Genomic DNA, 27,921 nt, shown 5'->3' with positions numbered 1-27,921 from the left:
TAGGTTTTTCCAATTTCGTACATACATCATTAATATTCCACGATAATATTCTCATGTTGCTCACATGCTGTGGTGGATTTATAAAAACTGCGGGTTCCAACTATCGATAACTGCGTCATCTTTGTACCGATTTCGTTCTTGTGTGTCAAGACGAATGATGCAACCGGCATTTTCCGGGCGTGCCTTCTTCGTTGCCTCAGCATCCCGCAGCCGACGCCACTCCCTCCTGACACTGGGGGGGACATCTTTTTTTTTTATGTATATTCTACTATAATTATCTTGGGAACTTTTAGGATGATTAGCATTGTCCAGGATACAGGTACGTTGACTCTTGTCTGCCAGCGTGAACAAGATGGGACGGCGTCGAGACGTCCTAGTCTCACCGGATCGTGCGTTGCCTCCAAGCCGACTATGTGTACCTGCTACGCTATCAACGCCAGTTTTTGACCAGATCTTGCGAATTTTATCTTCATCTCATACAGAACCATCTGTTTGTAACCTTTTTGTAGATATTACATAATATGTAAATATAGTATGTAAGTAGTATGTAAGTAGTTGTAAGTAGGATCCAAGTAGGGCGTCAACGCTCGCTTAGTGTTATGTCTACGAGGTATGAGTCAAGACTTCCGAGTTGCACCGCTTCTCTCTCTCTCTCTAGCCGGTGGGAAACCGGCGATCAGTAGCTGTCACAACGGGTCTGGGGTTGGACGTGCAATTGTTCACCATCGCTGTATATTGATTCAAGACGGTGTTTAATATATTGTCAGAAAACTACTACAAGACTTTGCCTTTACCTGCAAGTGACGTAAAGGGGGGCCATTGACAGCTTTAACATTTGGGGGAAAGCGAGTGGGATAATAGTGAATTACGTCTTCTGTGGGCCGGTTATGCTGTGTCTGTCTTCCCACGCTACTGTTTGCTGCTCTTCCCACGATGACACACAGCCTATCTCCGCCCTAGCCTCCAGCCCTGTTTGCAGTCTTGGTGTGGAAGTGTTCTGGCAGTTTTGATGTAATTTTGGGAATTTCCTCCACATCAATGCCCCCACCTATCACCACGCCACCACAACCAGTGAACAACGCAAAGCTCCTGCTCCTATCAACCTACAACCTGCCTTGCCTGCCTGCCTGTGTTCCTGTCCAGCCTTTTGTAACGGTTAGTTTCAGCCCCCACAAACTCCACCCCAGACCCCACTCCAGGAAGCAGCCCCCAAGCGCCGCCCGACGCCGTTACGTCATCGTTTACCCCACCCACCACACACACCGACGTCACCCAGGGAGCGTGGCCAGTCACACCGAGCTACGTCACAGTCTCCTGCTCCTATCAGCTTCTCGTTCTGCCCAATGGAGAGCCGCACCCAGTGACGTCACGGACGCTTCCACCCAATCACGAGGAGACGAGAGCCTCACTTTTCTTGAGCCTTCGGACAAGACCACATCTCACTACAAAGTATTTCCTACCTGCATTTTCATGCAATTCCTCATTCCACCACATTGATTAATCCCTTTCTACAGAGAAGCCAAGCTGTCTGTATAGATTGTGGTATTTTCACCATTTACTCTCATCCATTCATTGCATTTTTGTCCCTCATTTTTCATTCAGTCAGAATTTTTCGTTCACTCACTCCTACTTCATCCCAGTTTCTCCCACTCATACTCAGCTGTAAATAACGCATTCATTTTCACTCATATTCATTGTATATAAATAATTTCTTCACAGATTACAAATATTTTTATTTATTTATTTGCTTACTTCCTACTCTGTTAATGTCCTTTTTTAAAAGGGTAGATCTCTCATCTATTGAACCTGACGGTAGCACAGAGAACGCTGTATGTAGTGATAATGTAAATCTTCGCAGTGGCAGATCTTATACCGAACCAACCATAAGTTCCCTACCTGTTTCTACTACACCTGTTACTCCTACCCTAAATCCAGATATATTAACTCCAGATACTCTATCATCTTCTCCAACTGATTCTCCCGAAACCACTCAGTCTCCTCCACAGCCTTTATCCCTCCCTACTACTACACATACACACACCACTACCGCCATGACACTTCCTTCCCACACACCGTCTCAGTTCACTACCGTGCCTACTTCCACACCTTCGCGGTCTCACCCTCTTCTTACTATGGCAACTCAGAACCCTCCACCTCCACAATCCATATATTTAGATGATGTGAATAGACCCAAATTTACAGGAGAGGATAGTACTGTTTCGATTTACGATTTCCTCAGAGAGGTCGAAAACGACCTTCATAATCGCCAGATTGTAAATGAACCCTTGAAGGTTTATACCTTCTCAGTCGACTTCACCATGGCAGATCATTAATAGGAGCCGCTATTCGTGCGGGGCACTTCGTTTGACACGTTTAGCCAATGACTCATTCAATACTGTTGCCAACATTCCAATTCTGCATCCCTTATAGGATTAACTAATCTCTTCAAGCAAATGCAGGAAGACATGAAGGTACATCCCCAACATGCAAAAGTAATTGAGGCAGCCGCTACTATGAGGGCGACGAGTTCAGAGTTGCTCCAATTATTCCGTGGTACTCAATGGGTAACAGAACACAACGGGGAGATCATGATTACATTAGTTTTGCAGACTTGTTCAGTTACTTTAGATTTCTCAATTGGCTTTCAGACTCCCAAAATCAAATAGCGCTACAAGTTGGCTTTAAACCAGGAGACAAAATAATGGATGTAGGTAAAACAGTTGTAGAGAGGTCAGGAACAGACTTCACTCGCCAGGTCGATTCTTACAGTTCACCCTCTCCCTCTGCAGGTGGTACTGCGGGAGTACTACACACCAGCATCACTTCATCTGATTCCTCTTGTTCACGGCCAACTACAAGAACCAAACCTAGTAATCGGTCTCACTCACAATTTCGTTCACCTTCTAGCGGTCGTGACAATTCAACTCTGCGACGAAGCAAACAATTCTTAATTCCGTGCTGGCACTGCGGTAATGTAGGTCATAGAGAGTCTAGCTGTGCATACAAAGAAAGACGTTTTTGCTCACGGGAACGCCCGGGCGCACCTTCGCGGTCCCGACGTCTAACTTGCAAGTACCATAAGAATAGCACAACTCACTCCATGGACGAGTGTCGTTACCTTAAGAGCCGTCAGTCGGGGGAAGACGAGCGCTCGGATCAGAGAAATATAACCTAACAGTAGAAGATCCGCCGGTGTCTGAAAATAAGACAACAGAAATTAACTCCCCATTCGTCAGGTAGGACCTATAACATCTTCAGGCTTAGTCATTCTAGGATGGAGCGAAGGGGTACAAAGCTCTTTCTTTATGGACAGCGGATCTATGGTAAATCTAATCTCAGATACCTCTTTAAACAACATTAGGAAAATAAAGAGTTGGGATCCTCGAACCACCTGACATTCGCCTATGCGGTGTGGATGGCTCAGAATTTCAGGTCAAAGGAAAGATCACACTAGAAGCACAGTTTGATAAAGCCTTAAGACCCTTTGACGTAGAGTTTCATGTCACTAATGATCTTAGGTATCCAGCGGACACTCTCATTGGCTTTTCGACAATGGCCCAAGAAGCCATTACTCTCCTCCCTGCTTCTCGTTGTGTACATGTCAATGGTTTCCCAATATCTAGTATGGAATATCCACGTCCGGTACTTTCCCAAACCGACTCAGTTATTAAGTCTCACATGATTCCAACAGTAGTCAAGAGTAACCAAATACACACGCTGTTACCTGAGCAGCCAGGTACACTACCATCTAGTACTACATCCTCTGAGCATTCAATTATAGATCGTATCAACCCCTCTTTAAGTGGCACACTAGCCGACTCAGACACGTCTCATTTAACTACCTCAGATAATGTGATTGATGTTTTACAACACGCAGAGATAAGACGTGCAGTAACAAATCAGTGCACAATTTTGTTGCCGCACAAGTTTACCAAAGTCTCTGTTCGTGTTGTGGGTGCGAAAGCAGGAGTGGATGTACTAACCTTACCTGAGACATGTTGTATGAATGGCTTAGCTTATGAGTCAGCTTTGTATACGGTGCTGGAGGATGGTTTATGCTACTTGTATATTGCAAACACAACAAACGCCGCTTACACATTACGAACGGGAACTCAGATTGGCGATTTCTTGGTATACCCAGCGGCCGTACGTGTGTGCCAGGATTTCCCATACCTTGTTGCCGATGTATGCTCAGTTGCTCAGTCCACCAGTATTCCATCTAATCTTGATTCTCATGTGAAACAAAGTGATTTCCCAAAACACCGACATCAATTAATTAATCTCTTGCGAGACTATCGCGAAGTAGTAGCCCTACCCGGTGAGAATATGGGCAAAACAAATTTGGTAAAGTACAATATTACATTACAGCCAGGTGCTTAGCCAGTATATATTCCTGCCTACCGTTTACCACATAGCCAACGTCAACAAGCCGATCATCTTATTCAGGACATGTTGGATAATGAGGTCATTGAACACTCTGATAGCCCGTGGAACAGCCCACTATTTCTGGTTCCAAAGAAAGATGGTGAGTTACGACCAGTCATAGATTACAGATGCGTGAATGCACTGACTGTCCCGCACAGATTTCCAATTCCTGTAGTCACTAATTTGCTGGAATCCTTAGGCGAAAACAATTGTGGTTTTTCCTCCCTAGATCTTTTAAGTGGTTACTGGCAAGTCGAGATGGAAGAATCATCTCGTCCTATCACTGCCTTCAGTACTCCATCCGGTCATTACCAATTCCGTAGACTTCCATTCGGTTTGAAAAATGCACCTTCAGCATTCATGCAATTAATTCATACAGTTTTCTTCGGCATGATAGGTCACTCAGTTTTTGCTTATCTAGATGATGTCATAATCGCTAGTCACTCAGTGGAGGAACACTTAGAAAAGTTAGCCGAAGTGTTCACTAGACTCAAACAAGCTGGACTTAAGATCAAACTATCAAAGTGTGACTTTTTATGTAAGAAACTCTAATTCCTAGGACATGTTGTTGACGCTCACGGAATTCACACATCAGATGACAAGGTTAGAGCCGTGACGAATTTCCCAACTCCAACCAACACCGATGCTGTACGCAGTTTCCTCGGTGTCAGTGGGTATTATAGAAGGTTCATAAAATCGTACGCCAAGATAGCAGCGCCGTTAACAAAATTGCTAAAGAAGGATGCGCCTTTTGTGTGGGCTGATGAACAGGCAACCGCATTCACAACACTGAAAACTGCTCTAGCACAATCACCAGTTTTGGCATTCCCTGATTATTCTAAACCATTTCTTCTCTGTACTGATGCTTCTGGAGTAGGCCTAGGTGCCGTTTTCATGCAGTATGACTCCGAAGGAAAGAAACGTGTCATTGCCTACGCTAGCCGTGTGCTAAACTCCGCGGAAAAGAATTACAGCGTAACTCACTGGGAAGCCCTTGCCGTGGTCTGGTCCCTAAAACATTTCCGCGACATCATCTACAGATATCCTGTTCACATCCAAACCAACCATCTTCCCTTATGTGACTTGTTTCAGGGACATAACCTTACCAGTCGACTTGCACGTTGGGCAGTCACCGTGACTGACTATAATCCAACATTTGAATACGTTCCTGGAAAATCCAATGTCGTAGCCGATGCCCTCTCGCGGCATGTTGTCACAGTCTCAACCTGTTGCGACGTAAACTTAGCGTTCAGTTATGACACACTACGTAGGTTCCAGCGTGAGGACCCCGTATGGTCACAGGTCATATATTTCCTAGAGTCAGGCGATGATTCTTCTCTGCCAAAGTTACCAGTCCCTGTATCTGATTTCTTCCTCAACAATGAATTGCTCTATAAAAACTCAGTACTGACAGGTAACAACGTACCTCATCGCGAAGTTAAGCAACTAGTCATTCCAACAGACTTAATTCCTGCTGCCCGTCATTTAATCCACAACACCCCTCATGCATCACACCCTGGCAAAGACAGAAGCTTACGGCAAGCACGTCTGTCATATTATTGGCCCACTATGCGAAAGGATATAGAAGCGCACTGCGATGCATGTTTATCATGTGCCCGTCACAAGGGGACAACCAGTCAACCTGCTCCTATATTGCCGTACCCAGTACCATCTAAACCTTGGCAAACTGTCTCTCTCGATCTTCTGAAGCTGCCTCGCACAGAACCTGGCTTTGTTTATCTGTTAGTGGCAGTCGATCATTTCTCTAGATTTGTTATCTTAGTTCCATTGCGTGAAAAGTCTGCTAACACAGTAGCACATGCCTTTATTAATTCAGTTATTTGCCCTTTCACAACACCAGAAGTAATTTTAACTGATAACGGGTCAGAGTTCAATAATTCAGTTCTGGAAGAAGTTTGTCATCGATACGGAATTAAAAAATGCAATATAGTGGCCCATCATCCAGCCTCGAATGGCCTAGTAGAGCGCCAGAAGAGAAAGATATTGGAGAGTCAGCGTCACATAGTGGGAGATCAGACTTCCACCTGGGATGAATGGATTCCACAGGTACCGTACCTGCGTCAATTAATTCATCCATCAATAAGTCATTTGGAGAAACACCATTCTTCATCATATATGGCTTTGACAAAAGACTACCTTATTCACTGTCGCAATCCAAGCCAGATCCGATCTACGACTACGATAACTATGTGCGAGTAAACCTATCCAACTTCCAGAAAATTCATAAATATGTTCAGGATAATCTGGCCCTTACAAATGAGGAGATGGTACGTAACCAACATGCCACTGCCGCAGATGTTGCCATCCAAGTAGGTGGCTTAGTTTTTGCCCTAGATCATGGCAGAGAATCAAAACTAAACAGTAAATTCTTGGGTCCCTTCCGTGTCATATCTCGTAAAGGTAATAAATTCGAATTAAGAGATCCGCACAAGGCAGAGACGACATGGGTGCATGCAGATCATCTCAAACGTGCATCAAAACGCATAGTCTTGGAGGAACCACTAAGAGAAACCACATCCCCACAACAAATTCCTACTCAGCCTTCTTCCTCTTCTCTAAAACTTCCTTCTGACATTACTATTCAGCCTTCCCCTACTGTTAATGACTATCGTGCCAAATTGCGTTCTGCCACTAAGTCTCTTGCATAACGTTATCATCTCATACTGTCGTTAACATCTGTATCAACATCCCCTCTAAGATCACCTCATTTTATTAGAAATCGACATCCCAATGACACGTTATTGTAACCACTCTACCTGCCCATCTGCTGGAAATTATATTATATTCGTTATCAGTTCAACCATCTTCAAGATTCCTTCCCTCGCCAAACGCCTGTGGGTCGCTCACGAGTGAAACGTGGACTTTTTGACCTTGGAGGAGAAATCCTCAGTGGATTATTTGGTGTGGCGACTAACCGTGAACTTTCTGGTTATAAAAAGGACTTAATCCAATTATCCAATGCCATCGAGTCCCAAAACAACGTGTTACGTACTGAACATTTTATGATGCAACAGATGAGTCACCATCTACATGATGTTACTAATGCATTAAATAATTTTACGATTGTTCTTAAGCGTGAAGTATCACAGACTAATATTTCAGAGTTGATGTATGTTAAATTACATGTTGATAATTTGCAGGTTTCTCTGGACTCTCTTGTCTACCAAGTTACTAGTGTAATTCGTATTTTAGTCAATGCTGTTGATAGTCGTGTGACCCTAGATTTGGTATCTCTCTCTGACCTTCGTTCTACCTTGGAATGGGCTCACTCAACATTCGGCTTGTCTCCTATGATTCCATTTTCCTCTTTAGAACACTACTACCCAATACTAGAGGCCACATTCCTTACTAAAGATATAATTGTTCATATTCCTCTTCGTTCTTCCATCATACTCGATCTCTTTCACATCATTCCTTTTCCCTTCTGTTACAATAACTCCCTAGTACAAGCCTCTGTCTCTTCAGAGTACTTTTTTCTCTCCCATGATCATGTCTATATTGCCTTCCTCTCCTCAAGTGACCTCGGTAGATGTGCCCTTCTCACACCCAACTCGCGTGTTTGTGCTGCGTACCTCATAACAATTTCTCCTGGCAGCGTTGCTCCTTGCGAATCTGCCTTAGTCCGTAACTTCTCAGTACAACCTGTCTGTACCTTCGTTCCGGCTCCCAAAAGCCAGGTACACCATGCTCGTCTAAATCACATCCGCTACTTCTTTTTTAGTGTCTCAACTCCAGTCAGTCTTATTTGTCCAGGGACCCCTGTCTGTTCACTATCCGCAATTGGTTTATATAAGGCCCCTGATTACTATACAGTAAAGTCTGAGTCTATAATAGCCCATGCCACACATTATCACTTCGCACTTCGCTCCCACAAGTATGACATCTTAAAACCTATTAATACTACCTTTCATCTACCAACAGACAATCTTTCTATCACATCAGAAAACCTACGTATGTTGAAATATCTAAACAATTCTAATTTCATTATGAACCAGTTCTCTTCAGCTTTTAACCGCTCCTGGTCACATCCAGTCTTTGTATTTCCTCCGGTTGTCTTATGTTTTCTAGGTTTTATTGCAATTGTTTGTATCCTGTATTGTTGTCTCAAGCGAATGGACAAAAGGTTGCATGAGATCCGTGTAGCAACAAGGTTAGTGCGACAACCAAAAGACCTGGAAATTGGTAGTTCTGAGTAATATTCATTTTGTGATTATATATATATTTGTAAATTGACCAAACCTATATGTTTATGCTATTTTTCCAACATGGCCATGGACTGTAAATATATTAATCCTTTCTTACATCCAACTTTGTAAATTATGTAGCAATATCTCATTTATTACTATGTAATCCCGGTTCACTGTAAACTCAGACCACTTGTATTCTTGCCATATTATGACTTGATGGCCCACCACTGTATCAGGAGACACACTTTTTGATGAGGGGGAAAATTGTTTGTAACCTTTTTGTAGATATTACATAATATGTAAATATAGTGTGTAAGTAGTATGTAAGTAGTTGTAAGCAGTTGTAAGTAGGATCCAAGTAGGGCATCAACGCTCGCTCAGTGTTATGTCTACGAGGTATGAGTCACGACTTCCGAGTCGCACCGCTTCTCTCTCCCTAGCCGGTGGGAAACCGGCGATCAGTAGCTGTCACAACGGGTCTGGGGTTGGACGTGCAATTGTCCACCATCCCTGTATATTGATTCAAGACGGTGTTTAATATATTGTCAGAAAACTACTACAAGACTTTGCCTTTACCTGCAAGTGACGTAAAGGGGGGCCATCGACAACTTTAACACATCCAGTGCCTCGTGTTCATCAGCCACGCTCAGGATCACGACGTTGACCTTACGCTCCCTCCGATCCAGCACTTCCAAGAACTGTTGCTGCTTCGAGATAATTTCCTCCTGCATATCCACCCTAGACTTGACTTCAATGTAGTTCTTACTAATCGGACTGTCAGGAGACGTAATCATATCTTTCAGCCTCTGCATTTCATTCATGACCTCTCCAAGCCTCTCGTTGATCTTTGTGAGCTCTCCCTCTTCATTAGATGATAATATGGTATCTGTTAAGTCATCTTTGTTGATTTTCACAAGCTGGTGACGCTGTAACTTCCGCAGCTCAGTAAGTGGTATGGTAGTCATGGCTCCGAGACGCCACCACAGCTGATCCAGCTGACGAACCAGGAACAGTCAGGTGTTGAAACACACACACACACACACACACACACACACACACACACACACACACACACACACACACCTCATTTATATTTCAGAAGCCATTTTTCGCACTCAAACATTTTTCACCTTGCTCAGAGCTCATCATATTTACAATGGAAATTGTTGAAGGAGGAAGCAGACTTTACATATGTGTAATTAACCTTCTTTGGCTCTGGTGGGCTTCTTTGAGGTGTGTGAAGCAGGGCAGGTAAAGATTTTTTTTTTTTTAATCTGCGTCCTTCTCTGGGTATAATCAGGTCACTTCGTTCCCTGAAGCAAAATTCCGTCATATGAAAACAAACCAGCCCTTCACTTCATCAATCTCCCTTACACACGCCCACTCCTTCAATTTCGACCTCGTTCTTGGTCTCCATCTCCCTACCCGTTCGTTCTTTCACACTCTTCTATACTCATTTTCCTTTAAGTTGGCCTAAAATTGCCATCTTTCTACCTTGAATACTGAGCTGCAACAGTAGATTAATCTTGAACTATGGGACTAGTTGCCAAGACGTCCTAAGGAGAGGATGTGGAGCCGTAGTACTGCCTTTTTCTGTCCCTGATCGACGTGAAATGAGCTGTAAAGGATCGAAATCTAGGCCAAGTTAGAGTAAAAAGATTATGGCACTGCTAATGGGAAATAAAAGGACAGTATATCAAATGGAAATGGAGTTTTAAGAGAGAGAGAGAGAGAGAGAGAGAGAGAGAGAGAGAGGGGGGGTGGATGCAGCCATCTTGAACCCCTTGAAGGATTTTTTTTTTTTTTTTTTTAGATAATGAATGGAGGAATGAAAAACAATGGAAAAAAAAATAAGTCCATGTGCCTAAAGGCATCCTCCATTCATAAAATATTTATAACAACTGGATTTAAATTGAAGTTGATTAAATGTTTGTGGGAAACAACTCCCAGGAAGTGAATTCCAGAGAGTAGTAGTTCTGAGGATAAATGAATTTTGATAAGCAAAGGTTCTGCATTGTGGGGGAGAGAGTGTGAGTTCATGGGCGCTCCTAGCTGCCCGAGTATTTCGGGAGAAAATGTGAAGGGGAGGAACAATTGAAGCCAGTTCGTCAGATCACTTACGGTAAAATTATCGATAAAATAATGCTAAAGAAGCAACATCTCTATGTACCGATAATGGAAGAAGGTTCTGCGTAATGGCAGGATTATTGATCAATTTAATGGCTTTATTCTGAATTTTGTCCAACTGCCTCAATGCAACCGCTCCACATCCACTCCACAGTGGTGAACAGTATTCGATCTGAGAACGCACATGACTTTTGTATATTGTGGCCATCTGGTCGTCAGTGAAGAACTCACGAACTCTGTACATAAGTCCCAATTTTTTGGAAGCATTTTTAGCAAGGGATTTAACATAAGCTGTCCAGCTCAGGTTGGGGTTTGGAGTAACACCTAGGATATCAATTGTAGTGGATACAGGAATATTGACATCATTTAAAATTATGTGAGAGTCTGAGGGATTCTTTCTGTTGGAGAAATTAATGTATTTAGTTTTCTGAGCATTGAATGAGACCAGATTTGTTAGTCCCCATTGATTAATTTTAGAAAAGTCCTGGTTCAGAGAAACTGTTGTGTTTATTTGGGAAGTTATAAAGGTAAAGGATGTAGTAAATGTGAAAGAACTATGAAGGGTCGAGTCATCAGCATAAGAGTGTACTGGGTTGTGAGTGACAGATAGGAGGTCATTTATATGAATGAGAAAGAGGGTTGACACAAAAACTGATCCCTGAGGTACGCCAGCGTTTATGGAATGAAACTGAGAATAAATTGCATCTACCATGACTGGTATTTTTTTTTGTTATGAAGGTAAGAAGAAATTAGAGGAACCAGTGATGCAAGGCTATAGTGTGACATCTTAGACAATAAGGCCCGGTGCCATACTCTGTTAAATGCTTTTGATATATCAAGTGCTATTGTGTGTGTTTCACCGTGTTAATCTATTGTTTTGTTAATCTGATGGGTAAGAAGGCAAAGAACGTTCATGTCAAAATCCATACTGCCGGTCATTGATTAATTTATTGATTTCTAGATGCTTGATTATGTGTTTGTTAATTAGCGTCTCAAAAACTTTACCGAGAATGGAAGTTATTGCAATTGGTCTATAGTTTGATGGATCAGAAGTTGCCCCCTTTTTAGGAACAGGATGGATATTTGCTTCTTTCCAAGAGGCTGGAAAATTTGAGGTACGGTTGCATAAGCGGAAAATTTTTGCCAATACAGGAGCCAACACTGAGGAGCAATTTTTAAGTACTATTGAAGGAATTTCATCTGGACCAGTAGTTTTGCCTGCTGAGAGAGTCAATAATACAGCTTGTACGTATCTGGTGTGAATCATGAAAGGAGGTATTTGAGGGGAATCAAAATCAAGTACAGGAATACTGTGATTTTCTGTATTTAGAGTTGAGTTTGTTGAAAAAAAATCTCAACAAGAAGTTTGGCTTTTCAACGTGGGTCACTTACTAGATTTCCGTTGGGGGACTGGCATGGACGAGGTGGTAGTGAAGTTACTTTTGAATTAGTTAAGGGTTGACCAGAATATTTTGTTATCATTTAGGTTGTTTAGTAGTTTTTTAGCCTGTCTATGTAGAAAGTTTGATTTTGAAAGATTGATAATAGTTTTGGCGTGGTTTCTGATATTTCTATAATAGTTAAATGCTTCTTTGGTTTTGGTCCTTGTATAAGTGTTATAGGCTATTGTTTTATGTTCTGTTACTCTAGCACAACTGTGGTAAAACCATTTAGGAGATTTACATCTTTTTCTGTACCTATGATGGGGAATGAATGTTTCCATGCCGACTTTAATGAAATCCTGTATGTGGCCCTATGTGGAGTTTGCATCTTGGCAGAAAAGGAGGTCCAATGAACATCCAAATAATTATGGAGTCCCTCCCACTCTGCCCTGTCGAAGTGCAATTTAGTCATCACGACAGGTTCAGAGCAGGAGGGTGTGATAGGTGTTAAACTAGTGGCTTGAATCAGACAATGATCCGAGGATCCGAGGGGGGACTTCACTTCAACATTATAATTATATGATTTGGTTGTTAGAAACAAGTCCAATAGGTGGGGATTTTGATTGGGGTTGCTGGTACACGGGTGGGTTGACTGACTAACTGGGTGAGATCAAATGAGTCTGCAAATAGCTCATATTCAAGACCAGAGTCATCAGTTCTGGCTGAATAAGTGAGCTATTCAACATTATGGACATTAAAATCACCCAGAATAGTAATTTCTGATGCAGTATTAATGTTGAGGACACTTAGTTGTGAAGACAGAGAGTCAAATAAACTCGGCTCTAGAGGGACATTAGGGGACGATAAACACAATAGAAGTACTTAATTTTACCAAAAGAATTTAATTTTTATATGGAATAGTCGAAATAAGGACAATTAAATTTAGTAATCTCCTCCAGGGCAATTTCTGATTTAGCAAGACAACCTACGCCTCCTTTGGGTCTGAAATTTTGAATCAAGATATAACCACGAAATCTAGCTAAATCGGAGGTGGAGCTTACTTGTGTCTCTGTCAAAAATAGCAGATCAGGGGATTAAACTGGAGGAAATTTTGAACAGAGTTGATGTTAGAGTGAAGTCCCCTAATATTGCAAAAGAAAATTTTACTGCACTGACAAGCAGATTTAGGGCGCCGCAACGCTGGAGGTGGCACAGTCGCTTGATGACGACCGGGACGGCCCTGTGCAGACGACCTAGCCCTGCCTGTGATGGTCACCGGAGAAACCACCGCACTAATTCCCAGCATAGCAGCAGCCATGGTTCTTTGTATGTGGGGTAGAGCAGGGATGTGTTGTGGAATGTGTATGATATGTAATGACAAGATCGGTGTTTTATGGAGAGAGGATAGCTGGTTTAAGGCAATGTGATATAATGTGGATGTGTGTGTTGTGTAAACAGGGCAGCCTGATGCCCTCTGATGTTTGAAGCAGAAAGATGTGTAACCAGCTACCAAGGCCTAGGAGAGAAAACGGAATCCAGGCTACTCCCTGAGTCTCCCGTTACCTTCGCAGTAGTACTTCCCTGGGCGGGGCTGCCTACCCCTACTGCTTCAGCTCAAAGGATTTAAAATCTTATGCGAAAATAAAAAAAATAAGATACCAGTGACTTCACCCTATTTTAAGTAGGCAAAGGGTCATGACGATGATGATGATGATGATGATTTTGATGACGATGATAATATATTTGATGACAATGATGACGATACTGACAATAATGATGATGATGATGATGATGATGAAGGTGATGATTACGTTTTTCATGACGGTGATGGCGATGGTAATGATAATAACAACAATGATGATGGTGATGATGATGATGATGATATTCATAGTAAAAGTCAAAGTATTCGCTCACGAATGCGTATCGCCCGCCATCAGTAAAAAAAACTAGGTCAGTAATGCTCTGGCAATCGGAGCATATCATCGCAGCTTCGTCAAAAATCCCCCAAAAGTCTTAGGATTTCGCTCGCAGCGTTTCACTGTCTCTTGCGTTCCTGTCTAAAATCTTCTAGCAATCGGAGGCATGTCATCGCAGCGTCACCAAAATTATTAACCAACAAGCCAGATATCTTGAGATACTCCCTACAAAGTTGGGATGCAATTTGTCCGCGTGATTTTGAGATATTTTGCACACACACACACACACACACTTTCTCTCTCTCTCTCTCTCTCTCTCTCTCCTGAATCCTGAACTGGGTAAATCAGAGCATCATAGCAAGTTTTCCCCATATACCAGGTGCACCTCGACGCATATAATACCGTAAATCCCAGTAACTAACAGCACAAGAGAGATAATGGTTCGTCCTATGTTTCACAAAATGTCAGCAGTATTCTCTAACAATTGCCTTGGTTTATGGTTAATTAGATGAGATATTAACATTATACGAGCTGTGGATATGTAGTGTAATTAATCTCTCTCTCTCTCTCTCTCTCTCTCTCTCTCTCTCTCTCTCTCTCTCTCTCATGGTCACGGTAACTCTAGTCATAACAACAAAACACGTCATCGTATCTATGAATATCGATACACACTGATAAATTTTACCTAGACTCTCACAAAAGATATATTTTTCTCTCAGCTGACAGACAGATGGTTCAAAACTGTCTCCCTTTTGCTTTGGAATGCTTAACTCTCCTCACCTCGACATACCTATGATTTTAAGTATTTTTTTTATATGTCCCTTCTTTACTTCCATTTTAATACCATGTATAACACTGGGTATTTATAGTGCACACGTATCGTCTGGTATTAATGTGTAAAGTGGTAGAAGTGGTATATGTGTGAGTGGTATAAGGAGATGGAGTGGATGGTGCTATGAAGTAAAAGAAAAAAAAAAAAAAGATTATAGAGAGGAAAACTAAGTCTTGGGCCCGTATTCTCGTCGATCATGGAGGCTCCCTATCACCTCTTCTTTAGCAATTAATTTTTGGAGAAATCTGATTAACATAATCTCGCACGTTATATATGCAGATTGTAATATTAGAATGATGTACATGACACATAAGAGGAGATCACGATGTCACAAGCAAAATAAATAGCTTAGGAAGAGATGTTAGGGAGCTTCCTTAACCGACGCAAATACTGGTGTCTACAGTACATTATCCCTCTCACTACTAGGACATGGGACAGGTCAAAGAATAAGTCAAAACTACTTGATGCGGAACCTTCTGGACCATTCAACTCATTCCCTTGGCGTGGTGTGGTGTGGTTTGGTGCAATGGGGTGTGTTGTGGTGCTGTGTGGTGTGGTGCAATGCTGTATGGCGTGGTGTGGTAGATTGATTATATGTAATGCGGTGTGAAAAGGCTGCATCATGTGGTGTGTGGTGTGGTATGATATGAAATGGTTAAATGGTGTGGTGTGGTTGAGAGATTATATGTAGTGTAGTGTGGGAGGGTTGTACGATGTGAAGTGGTGTGTTATGCTATGAAATGGTAACATGGTGTTGTGTTGTGTGGTATAGTGATTATATGTGGTGTGAAGTGGTGTGGCACAATGATTATATGTGCTGTTGTGTGGTATGTTACAGTGATTATATGTGGTGCTGTGTGGTGTGGTACAGTGTTTATGTGGTGTTGTGTGGTGTGGTACAGTGATTATGTGTGGTGGTGTGGTTTTGCTGAAGTCACTAATGTCTACGGGGGAGAAGCGCTTGAGGTCTGAAAAATAATTAGTGAGAGACAGAAGGAGAGAGCCTTCTCTGGAGATGCTCCCTAATCTGAAAGGTATACCAATATAGCCCTTGGAAGAAATTATACTCACGTTTTGATAATTCACTTGTGAGGATAGTATAATTTTGCCCACTCTTTCATTTAAGCAATCCGCTACACTATGAAATCAAGACAAAACTCATTATCTACAAGCGATAATAACGGAAACTGACAACAAAAACATCTCGAAAAGTTAACACATTTCAATTTTAAAGTAGAAGATTCCAGTGCCATGAAAAGAATTGCCCGGAAAGCTCACTTCATCAATAAACCAGACTCGTTTCAACTCCTCCCTCCAATACCCAAGAGCCCAGAAGCTAAATTTTTACCCCCGTCTTCAGACCAACATTAACTTTGCTAGTCTTGCTTTTTTCTCGGTTATATCTCCTGTCTTCCCTTCTTTAAGAAGCCAAATAAATCAACGCCCCGATCTGAACCCCTGAAGCTTACAAAGCCATCTTCGTACCGACATCACCTTTCTTTATCATATTGTCTACTTTATCACTTTCTCGTTTCTCTTTATCATTAAACCAGATCTACTTCAAGTTTGTCATTTGAAGCTCCGACTTCGCCTTTTCTGCCTATCTTCACATCCGCACTGCCTACCGGTTTGCCTTAGTTTATACATTTCTAATTTCCATGGGGTTTACAATCTTTTATTTCCTTTCAGTAATGCCGATTTGCTTCCCTTGCTTCAACTCCATCATCCAAAGCTCCGAATCCATCTTATTTAGCTCTATCCTTACACCATCAGGGTATCCTTGCTCATCTTCGTGTTTATATTAGACTTCATTCGTGTTTACAATATTGTTTCCCCTTCAGTAAACAAAACTTGCTTTACCTCCGCCATTTGAAGTTCCAAAGCCATCTTTTTTAACGTAATCTTTATTCCGTCATGGTATCCTTGCTTATCTTCCTGTTTACATCAAACCCCCTTCCTGTTTACAACCTTGTTTCTCCTTCAGTAAACAAAACTTGCATCTTCTCCTTCATCCGAAGCTCCGAAGCCACGATTTTTTAACCTTATCTTTACACCATCATTGTATCTATGTTCGTGTTCGTGTTTGCATCAGATTCCATTCGCGTTTACGATCTTTTTTTCCTCTTCAGAAAAACACAACTTGCTCCAACTCCACCATACGAAGCTCTGAAGCCACCTTTTTAATCCCATTCTCACACCCGTACCACCTCCTTCTCCCTGATCCTCTCTCAAATCCTGTGTGATCCTCAAACGGGCTTTACTGTCCCGCAAAAATTCTGCCGTCGTTTTTAGCCTACTGCCGTGGCTGCACTACGAAGGGGGGAGAGAAACTTGTCTATTCATTCGGTCTCCCTGCTTGGAAACACCACTCGTTGGGTTTAAATGGTTTTCTGCGTCCCACCTGGTGAAATGCTTATACTTTTTCGTGTGGCACCTCGTGGAATTTTTATATATATAGAATATAATATACAGTATTATAGTGGTTAGTATATATCCCCGCCTGTCACGCGGGAGACCGGGGTTCGATTCCCCGCCGGGGAGCCACCCCCCTAGGGGTAGTTTTTTTTTTTCAAGAATACTCCCCCAGTATCCCTGCTTGTCGTAAAAGGCGACTAAAAGAGTAGGCGGAGGGTTAGTGCCCCCCCTGGAAAACAACTAAATAAAAAAACAAACAATGAGCCTAGGACAAGGACTGACCAAACGATGACGACAAAGGACCGGACAAAGGACATGGTTATTGGAACGTGGAATGTAAGGGGAGCGAATGATGAGGTGAAAGAGAAAGAGATTGTCCAGGTGCTTGAGGGTGCGAAAGTGGATGTATGTGGAATAACTGAAACAAAATGGGGATGAGAAAGTGTGAGAGAATGGGAGTATGGATGGGGTATATGTGCAGGAGTAGATGAGAATGAAAGGGCAAAGGAAGGAGTATGTATAGTTGTGAGTAAAAGATTGAAGTAGAGCATAAGACAGTATGGATCAGTTGGGTCAAGGATTGTGTGGATAAAGTTGAAAGTTGGAGTACAAATGTGGGCGATTGTGTGTGTGTATGCGCCAACGCAAGATCATGCTAGAAGAGTGAGAGAAGAGTTCTGGACAAATGTAGAAGTGTGCATGAAAAAGTTTGGAAGGAATGAGAGAGTGTTTTTGATCGGTGATATGAATGGTAAAGTTGGGAATGTGAAGGTGGATGGAATAGTTGGTGATTGGGTTGTGCCTGCTGAGATAGATGAGAATGGGAGTGCGTTAGTGGACATTTGTGCTGGGAGGGGATTGGTGATAGCCAATACCCTCTTCAGGCATAAAATGATCCACAGGTATACATGGCGAGTGATGAGAAGGGTGGTTGGTGAACTGAATGAAAGGAAGGCAATGATTGATTATGTGTGTGTGGATGAAAGGATGCGAAGATGTGTAATGGATGCAAGAGCATATAGAGGTTGGGGGAGTGGACTTTCTGACCACTACTTGGTGGTGGCCAGAATTAAAATTCAAGTAAGATGGAGGAATAGAAGAAGGGAAAGACGAGAGGAAGGAGTAGTTGCAAGGAGAGTGAAAAGGTTACAAGAGGATGAGAAAAAGGTAGAGTATAAGAGAGAAGTGGAGGAACGATTGGGCAAATATGAATTGGAGCAGATGGGAGACATGGAAGGTGTGTGTAGGATATTTACAGAAGAAATATGTGCAGCATGTGATGTGGTGTGTGGAAGGAAGAGAAGACGGAGGGGGGTGCAAGGAACAGCGTGGTGGAATGAAGAGGTGAGACAGGCTGTGGCACAAAAGAAGAAAGCATACAATGAATGAATGAGAAATAGGGGCGTGGAAGAAGTTGAGAGGCGGAAGAGAGAGTTATATGTAGAAAGAACGAGAGAGGTGAAAAGATTAGTAAGAGAGAGTAAGAAGAGAGTGGATGAGGAATTTGGAAGGAATTTGAGTGTAAAGTGGAGGGACTGTAAGAAAATGTTCTGGAAAGAGGTGAAAAGAGTAAGACAGGGTGGAAGTGAAGTTAGCAGGGGAGTAAAAGATAAAAATGGTAGATTACTAGTGGAGAAGGGAGAAAAAGTGAGCAGATGGAGAGAACACTTTAAGGAATTGTTGAACATAGAGGCTGGAAGTAATGCGAGTGTAAGTGGCTAGGGAATGGCTGGGAGAAGGAGGGAGGTGAGAAGACAGGAAGAAATCAGTAGGATAGAAGTTGTGGAAGCAATGAAGAAAGTTAAACCGGGGAAAGCCCCAGGAATTGATGGAGTGTGTGGTGAAATGTTGAAGCATGGGGGAGAGATAGTAGTAGAATGGATGTGGAAGATGTGCAGTTTGGCCTGGGAGGAAGGTAGAGTCCCGGAGGATTGGAAGTCAGGTATAATTATTCCCTTGTACAAAGGAAAAGGGGAAAAAGAAGTGTGTGTGGTAATCATAGCGGCATTTGTCTTCTTAGTACAATAGGAAAAGAGTATGGTAGGATACTTACTGACAGAGTTAGAGAAAGAACAGAGAAATTAGTTGGAGAAGAACAGGGAGGCTTTAGGAAGGGAAGAGGTTGTGTAGATCAGATATTCATTGTTAGATCTTTAGTGGAAAAGTTTCTAGAGAAGGGAAAGAAGGTGTATGCAGCTTTCATGGATTTGGAGAAAGCATATGACAGGGTGGATAGACAAGGATTGTGGAAAGTGTTAAGAATATATGGAGTAGATGGGAAGTTGTTGAATGCTGTGAAGAGTATGTACGATGGTGCGAAGGCTGCGGTGCGTGTGGATGGTGAACCAAGTGATTTTTTCTCTTTGAAAGCTGGGTTGAAACAGGGATGTGTCATGTCTCCATGGTTGTTCAATCTGTACATGGATGGGGTAATAAAAGAGGTACAAGGTAGGGTAGTGGATGTAGGAGTGGCCCTGGTGAGAGAGGATAGTGTTTGGAAACTCCCTGTACTGTTGTTTGCAGATGATACTGTGTTGTTGAGTGAAGACGAAGGGGAGCTGCAAGGCTTGATGGATGAATTTGGGAGAGTGTGTAAGAAACGGAATCTAAAGGTGAATGTAGGGAAGAGTAAAGTGATAGTCTTTGAGAGAGGTGAAGTCAGTGAATGTACAGCGAGGTTGGATGGTGAGGAATTGGAAAATGTGAGTACGTTTAAGTACTTGGGTAGTGTGATGAGTAAGGATGAAGGTTTGGAGGGTGAAGTGCTTGAAAGGGTACAGCAGGGAAGAAAGGTTGCTGGTTCTTTGAAAGCAGTGATAAGAAACAGGGAAGTGAGCATGGAAGTGCAAAAGTTACTACATGACAGTATTGTGATACCAACTCTAACGTATGGAAGTGAAGCTTGGACGTTGTTGGAAGGACACAAGTCAAGAGTGAGAGCAGTGGAAATGAATTATCTAAGAGGAGCCTGTGTAGTCACATGGAGAGACAGGCTGACGAATGAGAATATAAAGGATCGTTGTGGTGTGGATGTGGATGTGATAGGAAGCGTTATGAGGAACACACTGAGGTGGTTTGGCCATGTGGAGAGGATGGAGGGTGAAAGACTGACGAAGAGAGTGTATTTGAGGTGGAGGGGGGAAGAGGGAGGGGGAGGCCGAGGATGAGATGGAGGGATGGGGTGGAGAGGTATATGAGAGATGGGGGTGTGAGTTAGGAGCATGGCAGTGAAATGGCGGGGGACAGGGCGACTTGGAGGCGATTTGTTTGTGGCCACCCCAAAAGGAATTGAGGCGTCTGGCAATAGATAGATAGTATATACAGTATAACTATATATATATATATATATATATATATATATATATATATATATATATATATATATATATATATATACAGGGTGTAACGCGACGTATGACAATAACTTACACAAATGATTTATCATGTAATTTTGAGCATATTTTGTTCTATAATCATATGCTCTCTGCGACCCCAGTTCAGTACCCAGCATTCGGCTGTTTAAGAGTAAAAGCTTCGTGCCGTGCATGGGCCATTGGGTGAGAGCTTCGCAGGGCGATGGGAGACGAGTATTATTAGCTTATATTGTACTATACATGCAAATCCCATATCCTATCAGTACACGCGAGTTTTAAGAAGAAACTTTACGTAGTCTATTGATTCTTTAACATCGCCATGCATTCATGCAATTCTTTTGCACAAATCGACTGAAATTAAGGTTAAAATTCAAATTCTATGGCTTGAAAGGGAGTAGGGAGGGAGGGACGAGAGGCTGGTGAGTTGTGCCAGTTATGTAATGTTTAGTTTGGAGGATATTGTTCCCAGCATTATTATAACACCCACAGCTCATTCAGTGAAAAAACATTACTGTACTGAGTTACCAGCAGTACGTTAAGTCAGTAGTAATATTATTATTTATTACAATTTTTCTGCTGCAGGTAAACGTGGCACCATTTTTTTCATATGATGTTGACGTGAGAACTGTGATACAGGATTGCCAATGTAACGACTGTGCAGCTAGGCCTATTTTTTGCTTCTACGTAGCGGCACAATTTAACATCTGGCAACATGATATCTAGCTACATTCTGGATAGGTTTGTCATTTTAGGTGATATTCTAGAGATTTTATCGTATTTTCTAGCGATGTTTTGCAGTGTTTACTATCTAGCGACATTCTAGCAAGTTTTCAGGATTAAACTAGCGAGATTGATGATAGGGATTGGCAACCCTGGGTCCACTGTCATTTGAACGGGAATATTTGCAGGGGAGGCACACACCTCAATTGCTGTCCTGCACGTTCATCTGTTCAATGGGTTCAGCTTCACTTGTTCATGAAACAGCATTCCATGTAGTACGTACAGCAATGAAGAATATGCAGATATCGTCTTTTTTTTTTTTTTTTTTTTTTTAACGGATTCTGCGATTGTAATGCCAGTGCTGCAGAGAGGAATACAGGTGGAGATACACAATGGCGCCACGTTTACTTGCAGCAGAAAAATTGTAATAAATAATTTTCTTCCTGACTTAAAATGAGACTAACCTCCCTTTAAAATACCGTTTTTTTCACTGAATGAGCTGTGGGTGTTATGCTAATGCTGGGAACAATATCCTCCAAACTAAACATTACATAACTGGCAACAACACACCAGCCTCTCGTCCCTCCCTCCCTACTCCCGCGCAAGCCATAGAATTTGAATTTTAACCTTAATTACAGTCGATTTGTGCAAAAGAATTGCATGAATGCATGGCGATGTTAAAAAATCAATAGACTACGTAAAGTTTCTTCTTAAAACTCGCGTGTACTGATAGGATATGGGATTTGCATGTACAGTACAGTATAAGTTAATAATACTCGTTTCCCGTCGCCCTGCAAAGCTCTCACCCAATGGCCCATGCACGGCACGAAGCTTTTACTCTTAAACAGCCGAATGCTGGGTACTGAACTGGGGTCGCAGAGAGCATATGATTATAGAACAAAATATACTCAGAATTACATGATAGATCATTTGTGTAAGGTTTTGTCACACGTCGCGTTACACCCTGTATATATATATATATATATATATATATATATATATATATATATATATATATATATATATATATATATATATATAAAATCTCTTCTGTGTGGAGAAGCATGTGGATTGACATGGAGGGACAGGTTGACGAACGAAGAAGAGAAAGAACGTTGTGGGGTGGATATGGATGTGATTGAGAAGATTAGGAGAAATACACTGAGGTGGTTTGGACATGTGGAGAGCATGGAGAATGTGGTTTGGACATGTGGAGAGCATGGAGAATGAAAGACTAAGAGGTTGTGTGTAGGTGAGGTGGAGGGAGGGAGAGGGAGGGATAGACCGAGGATATGGTGGAGGGATGGAGTTGAGAGGTATACTGTATGAGGGAGGGGGGAGTGAGTTGGGGGGAGGGTAGTCAAATGGTGGGTGACAGAGCAATTTGGAGGCGTTTTGTCTGCGGCCACCCTTTGCGGGATTAGGACGTGGGGTACAGATAGATAGATTTTCTGTGTGACGCCTCGTGGAATGTTTATTTTTTTTCGTGTGGCGCCTCGTGGAATATATACAGTATATACTGCATATATATATATATATATATATATATATATATATATATATATATATATATATATATATATATATATATATATTCACACATATACATATATATATATATATATATATATATATATATATATATATATATATATATATATATATATATATATATATTCACACACACACACACACACACACATATATATATATATATATATATATATATATATATATATATATATATATATATATATATATATATATATATATATATTGTTACGGAACAGAGAAAGATAATGTACACTTTAAGTGAGAATACTAAAAAAACACTACTGTCCCGTAAAGTTCCAGGTTCAAAACAAAGAGTTAGGTAAAATTACAAGTTAAAGTTTAATGCTTAAACTAACAACAAAACATTCAGGACTCATAAGGATAATGTAATAGCAAAAAACAGGTTAAATATATGGTTAACTGCAATAGCCTCTATTAACACGAAATTAGCAAGAGTAAATTTATCTAAGTCAGCCCTGATAAAATGAAAATACACCGGGCAATGCTCAGTTAGTGCAAGATAAATTATTACAGATACAAACTATTATTAATAATTGCTGACAATAAGAATCTTTACGTAAATCACAAAAAAAAAACTCACTAGGCCCACAAACCAACACCTTGTGCTATACAGTACAAGGAAAAAATGCAACAACACTTATACTCAAATTACACAGCTGCTAGATGGTTGGAGACTTCCTGAGCACTCAATAATAACGGTACAGGGGAGGACAGAGATGTGAACAAAATAAGGAGCAGATCTAAGCGGCAATGATGCAGAGACTCAGCTCATTATATAGGGGCCAGCAGAGCTTGATACAACTTGTAAGAAGAACGCGCAAATGAAGCCATGGGGACAAAGAGCTGAAAATCCTGCTCTGAACAACAGAAAGGACGACTTACTCTACTATAACGGTAGAAGGGGGGGACTGAGGCAGAACATGCTCGTGATCAAACATGCAGCATACTATGCGTTAAAATTACACAAAGGATGATGAAATCATAGGCTATGTAACACCTCCCCACAAAGAAAAAAGAAATTTACAAAGGAAATTTCTTATTACTCTAAAACAATCTGTATATGGCATTACAGAACATGCAAAAGTCTTTCCTAGTGTTACAAAACATGAGATCTCCCTAGCACGTTCAGTCATAGGTACTTGCCAGTATCCCTTTAACAAATCAAACTTACTTATGTACCTAGCCTTTCCGATCTTGTCTATGCAATCTTCCACGCGAGGGAGAGGGTAAGTGTCTGTTTTGGTTATCTGATTAACACGTCTGTAGTCGATGCAAAGCCGCTGTGACCCCCCTGGCTTAGGGACCAGAGTGAAAGGAGAACTCCACTCGCTCTGACAGGGCTCAATCATCTTGTGGTCCAACAGGTAGCCAAGCTCCTTCTGGATATGAGGAACTATCACCGGGTTCACACGGTAAGGAGGCAATTTAATTGGCTTTGCGTCTCCAACATCGACATCATGCATCAACACAGTGGTTCTTCCTGGAGTGGCACGGAACACTTGCGGGTACTCTTGCAGTAATGCCAAAAACTCCTGCCTTTCCTCGGGAGGTAGATGAGAAAGCTTAGTCTGGAGATCATTCATGATATCAGGATTCTTCCCCAAACTATCACTCAGGCTCATACTGCATGGGAGAGCTTCACTTGCAGACTCGGGTGGAACAGCTACAGTGCAGACTGGATTATTTTCGTCCCGCCTGTGATATAACTTTAGCATGTTGATGTGACAAAGTTGCTTGTTATTTCTACGATCTGGTGTGGCGATGACATAGTTGACATCACTGAGTTTCTTCTCCACGAAATAAGGACCACTAAACTTGGCTTGAAGAGGTTGCCCATGAACTGGTAGCAGAATCAAAACCTGATCTCCTGGCTGAAAGTGGCGTAACCTGGACTTCTTATCATACCAAGTCTTCATCTTATCCTGAGCAGCTCCTAAATTCTCTCTCGCCAGTTGTAAAGCAGTGGACAGCCGTTCTTTGAACTTCATCACATACTCCAGCAGGTTGACGTCATCTTCCTCCGACAGCCAGCATTCCTTGAGTAACTTAAGGGGTCCTCCCACTTCATGGCCAAACAGCAGTTCAAAAGGTGAGAAGCCCAGTGATTCATTTGGAGATTCTCTTGCGGCAAATACAACAAATGGAAGACCTTTATCCCAGTCTTTCTGATGTTCCAAACAGTATTTCTTTAGCATCGATTTGAGTGTTTGATGATATCTCTCCAACGCTCCTTGGGTCTGGGGATGGTAAGCTGAAGACGTGATCTGGGTGATGCCCAACTCTTTCAGAGACTGCTTGAAAACATTTGACATGAAATTACTTCCCCGGTCTGACTGTACCTCCTTGGGCAGACCAAACTTTGTGAAGAACCCTAGCATTTCCTTAACCACGTTCTTTGCTGAGATATTTCTAAGTGGAATGGCTTCAGGATAACGAGTAGCCATATCAATCAGGGTCAACACATAAGAAAATCCTGAAGAAGTCTTAGGAAGAGGGCCCACAATATCCACCAACACACGGGTGAAAGGTGCCTCAAAAGGAGGAATGGGAACTAGAGGTGCATCCTTTTCGGTCTGATTACACTTCCCCACAACTTGACAGGTGAGACAAGACTTATAATACCAGGAAACATCCCTAAAGATCCCTGGCCAGTAGAAGTGTTTCAAAATGCGTGCCACAGTCTTCCTCACTCCAAGGTGTCCTGCCAAACTGGAATCATGAGCCACTCTAATGATATCCTGCCTACAAACACGAGGGATGACAACTTGATGTACAACCTCCCATTCACAGTCGGCTGATGCTGTTGGGGGTCTCCACTTCCTCATAAGTACTCCTGACTTTATATAATAACAAGTAGAAGCACCGGCTGACTCTTCCTCACTGCAAGCAGAGTTAGCTAGACCTTTCAACTCAGGGTCAGCAACCTGCAACTCAACCAACTCTTGACGAGACAAATTATCAACACTACGGGGTACTGCCTCATCTGGTGAGTGGTCCAAATTAGCAAGAAAAGTGTCAGCTAGGATAACATCATCATCATCATTATCCTCTAAATCACCAGTAACTTTAGACTTAGCCCTAGTGACAGCACATGCAGGGAACACATCAGGGACATCGCAATCCCGGGTTGCAGCCACTGGCTCACTAGACAACTGAGGAGCTGGACACACTTGACTTCCACTAATATCATTTCCAAGTAAGAAAGTTACACCTGACATTGGGAGTGTCTCAACCAACCCAACCATAACGGAACCATTAACAAAACCAGACTCTAAATTCACTCTGCACAGAGGGACAGAGAAGTAATTATTCCCTACACCTTGTAAGATTAGTTTCATCAGAGGAATTAACATTAGAGCCTAGAACACTGGTCAGCATAAGGGATTGGCAAGCACCTGTATCACGATATATTTTAACTGATTTCCTGTCATTACTGTCCAGAGGACTGACAAAACCATCAGACAGGAAATTAGCACATGAACTCTTGAGAGTGTCACCCACGTTACTGCTCAAAAGAGGAGCTCCATCATGAGAATTTAAGTTACCCCTCGAAGCAGGTTCAGGTAACTCAGTTAAAGCATTCTGGGAACTCTCAAGAGTGGACACTAGACCAATTGACTGAATATTTAAAGACTCCTTTTTGTTCACATCACGCTGTCTCCTGAAACATTTCTCCGTAGTATGACCAAGCTTACTACAATAAGTACATTTACTTTTCTGAAATCTAGAGGTGAAGCTGGTATTTACTTCCTGAGAAACATCATCTTTATTCTCTTTCCTGTTACCTGTAGGCCTACTCTGGGTAGAGGCAACGTACTTACTCTCAGCTTTCCCTTTTCCTCTAGAATATCTCTTGTGAGTGAGAACATATTCATCAGCTAAAACTGCAGCATCAGACAAATTATCTATTCTTTTCTCATCAAGATATAGGCTTACATCTTTATAAATACACCTTTTGAAGTCCTCCAGCAAAATCATCTGCTTAAATTTACCAAAATCAGAATCCACATTCTTAGAATTTAACCACTGCTCTAACAAATCTTCTTTGATTTTTGCATACTCAACATGGGATTCCTTATCTTGCTTGTAAGTTGTCCTAAATTTTACTCTATAGGCTTCAGGAACAAGCTCATAGGCCTTAAGAATCAAGCTCTTAACTACATCATAATTATCAGCTTGATCCTGAGGCAAAGATGCATAAGTTACTTGAGCTTTACCGGTGAGAACAGTTTGAAGGAGTACTGGCCAATACTTTTTGGGCCAATTAAAACCTGTAGCTACCCTCTCAAACAACTGAAAATACTTGGTTAAATCAGATTCATTAAAAGGAGGGACAAGTTTAACATTTTTAGCCACATCAAAATCATCAGAGCTAGATGATTCAGTTCCACCTTGTTTCATGTGATACTCATGGTCTGACTGAATCCTAGCAATTTCAACTTGTGCCTCAGCCTCCTTAGAACGGGCCTGAAATTCAGCCTCCTTAGCACTTGCTTGAAATTCAGCCTCCTGAATACGAGCCTGAGACTCCGCCTCCTTAGCCTGAGAGTCAGCCTCCTTAGCACGTGCTTGAAATTCAGCCTCCTTAACACGAGCCTCCTGCAGGGCTAGCTGTAACTTAGCTAATTCAATCTGCGTTTGCTCATTTGGAGGGGTTACATTAAACATGCTTTTATTAATCATGCCAACAATTTGATCTTTAGAATGATGAGAGTGAACTGCAATTCCCAATTGTTTAGCAACAAGCTTAAGTTCATTCTTTGTTCTGTTTTCTACATCACACACTGTTTGCACATTTGACAAAAAATCTTTGGCTTCATCAAGTGTAGTAATAGTAGACATCATGAATAAGTAACAGTCACAAAATATCAAGCAATATCCTTATGATAATATCCTGAATATCCTGATATGAGGTCGCCAAATTTATGTTACGGAACAGAGAAAGAT

At 41.8% G+C, this 27,921-nt stretch overlaps 1 protein-coding gene across 1 annotated transcript; it reads right to left on the bottom strand.

Annotated features, from left to right (window-relative positions):
* Positions 1 to 78: 78 nt before the first annotated feature.
* Positions 79 to 9,598, bottom strand: LOC145390893 (uncharacterized). The gene is made up of 3 exons (XM_080265633.1): positions 9,210 to 9,598; positions 7,203 to 7,210; positions 79 to 473 (listed from the first exon to the last, which is right to left on the bottom strand). The coding sequence occupies exons 1-3, from the start codon at positions 9,596 to 9,598 to the stop codon at positions 79 to 81; spliced, it is 792 nt and encodes a 263-aa protein (XP_080121759.1).
* Between the last annotated feature and the right edge of the window lie 18,323 nt (positions 9,599 to 27,921).

Source organism: Coenobita brevimanus, chromosome 16 (genome assembly GCF_032717465.1).
Source record: "Coenobita brevimanus isolate Jiangsu-jjx chromosome 16, ASM3271746v2, whole genome shotgun sequence".
Lineage (NCBI taxonomy): Eukaryota > Metazoa > Arthropoda > Malacostraca > Decapoda > Coenobitidae > Coenobita > Coenobita brevimanus.
This window is presented reverse-complemented; position numbering and strand designations above follow the sequence as displayed.

Bases quoted from the DNA above. Each gene is read 5' to 3' on its own strand.
- LOC145390893 (XM_080265633.1), bottom strand. From the start codon at position 9,598: ATGACTACCATACCACTTACTGAGCTGCGGAAGTTACAGCGTCACCAG.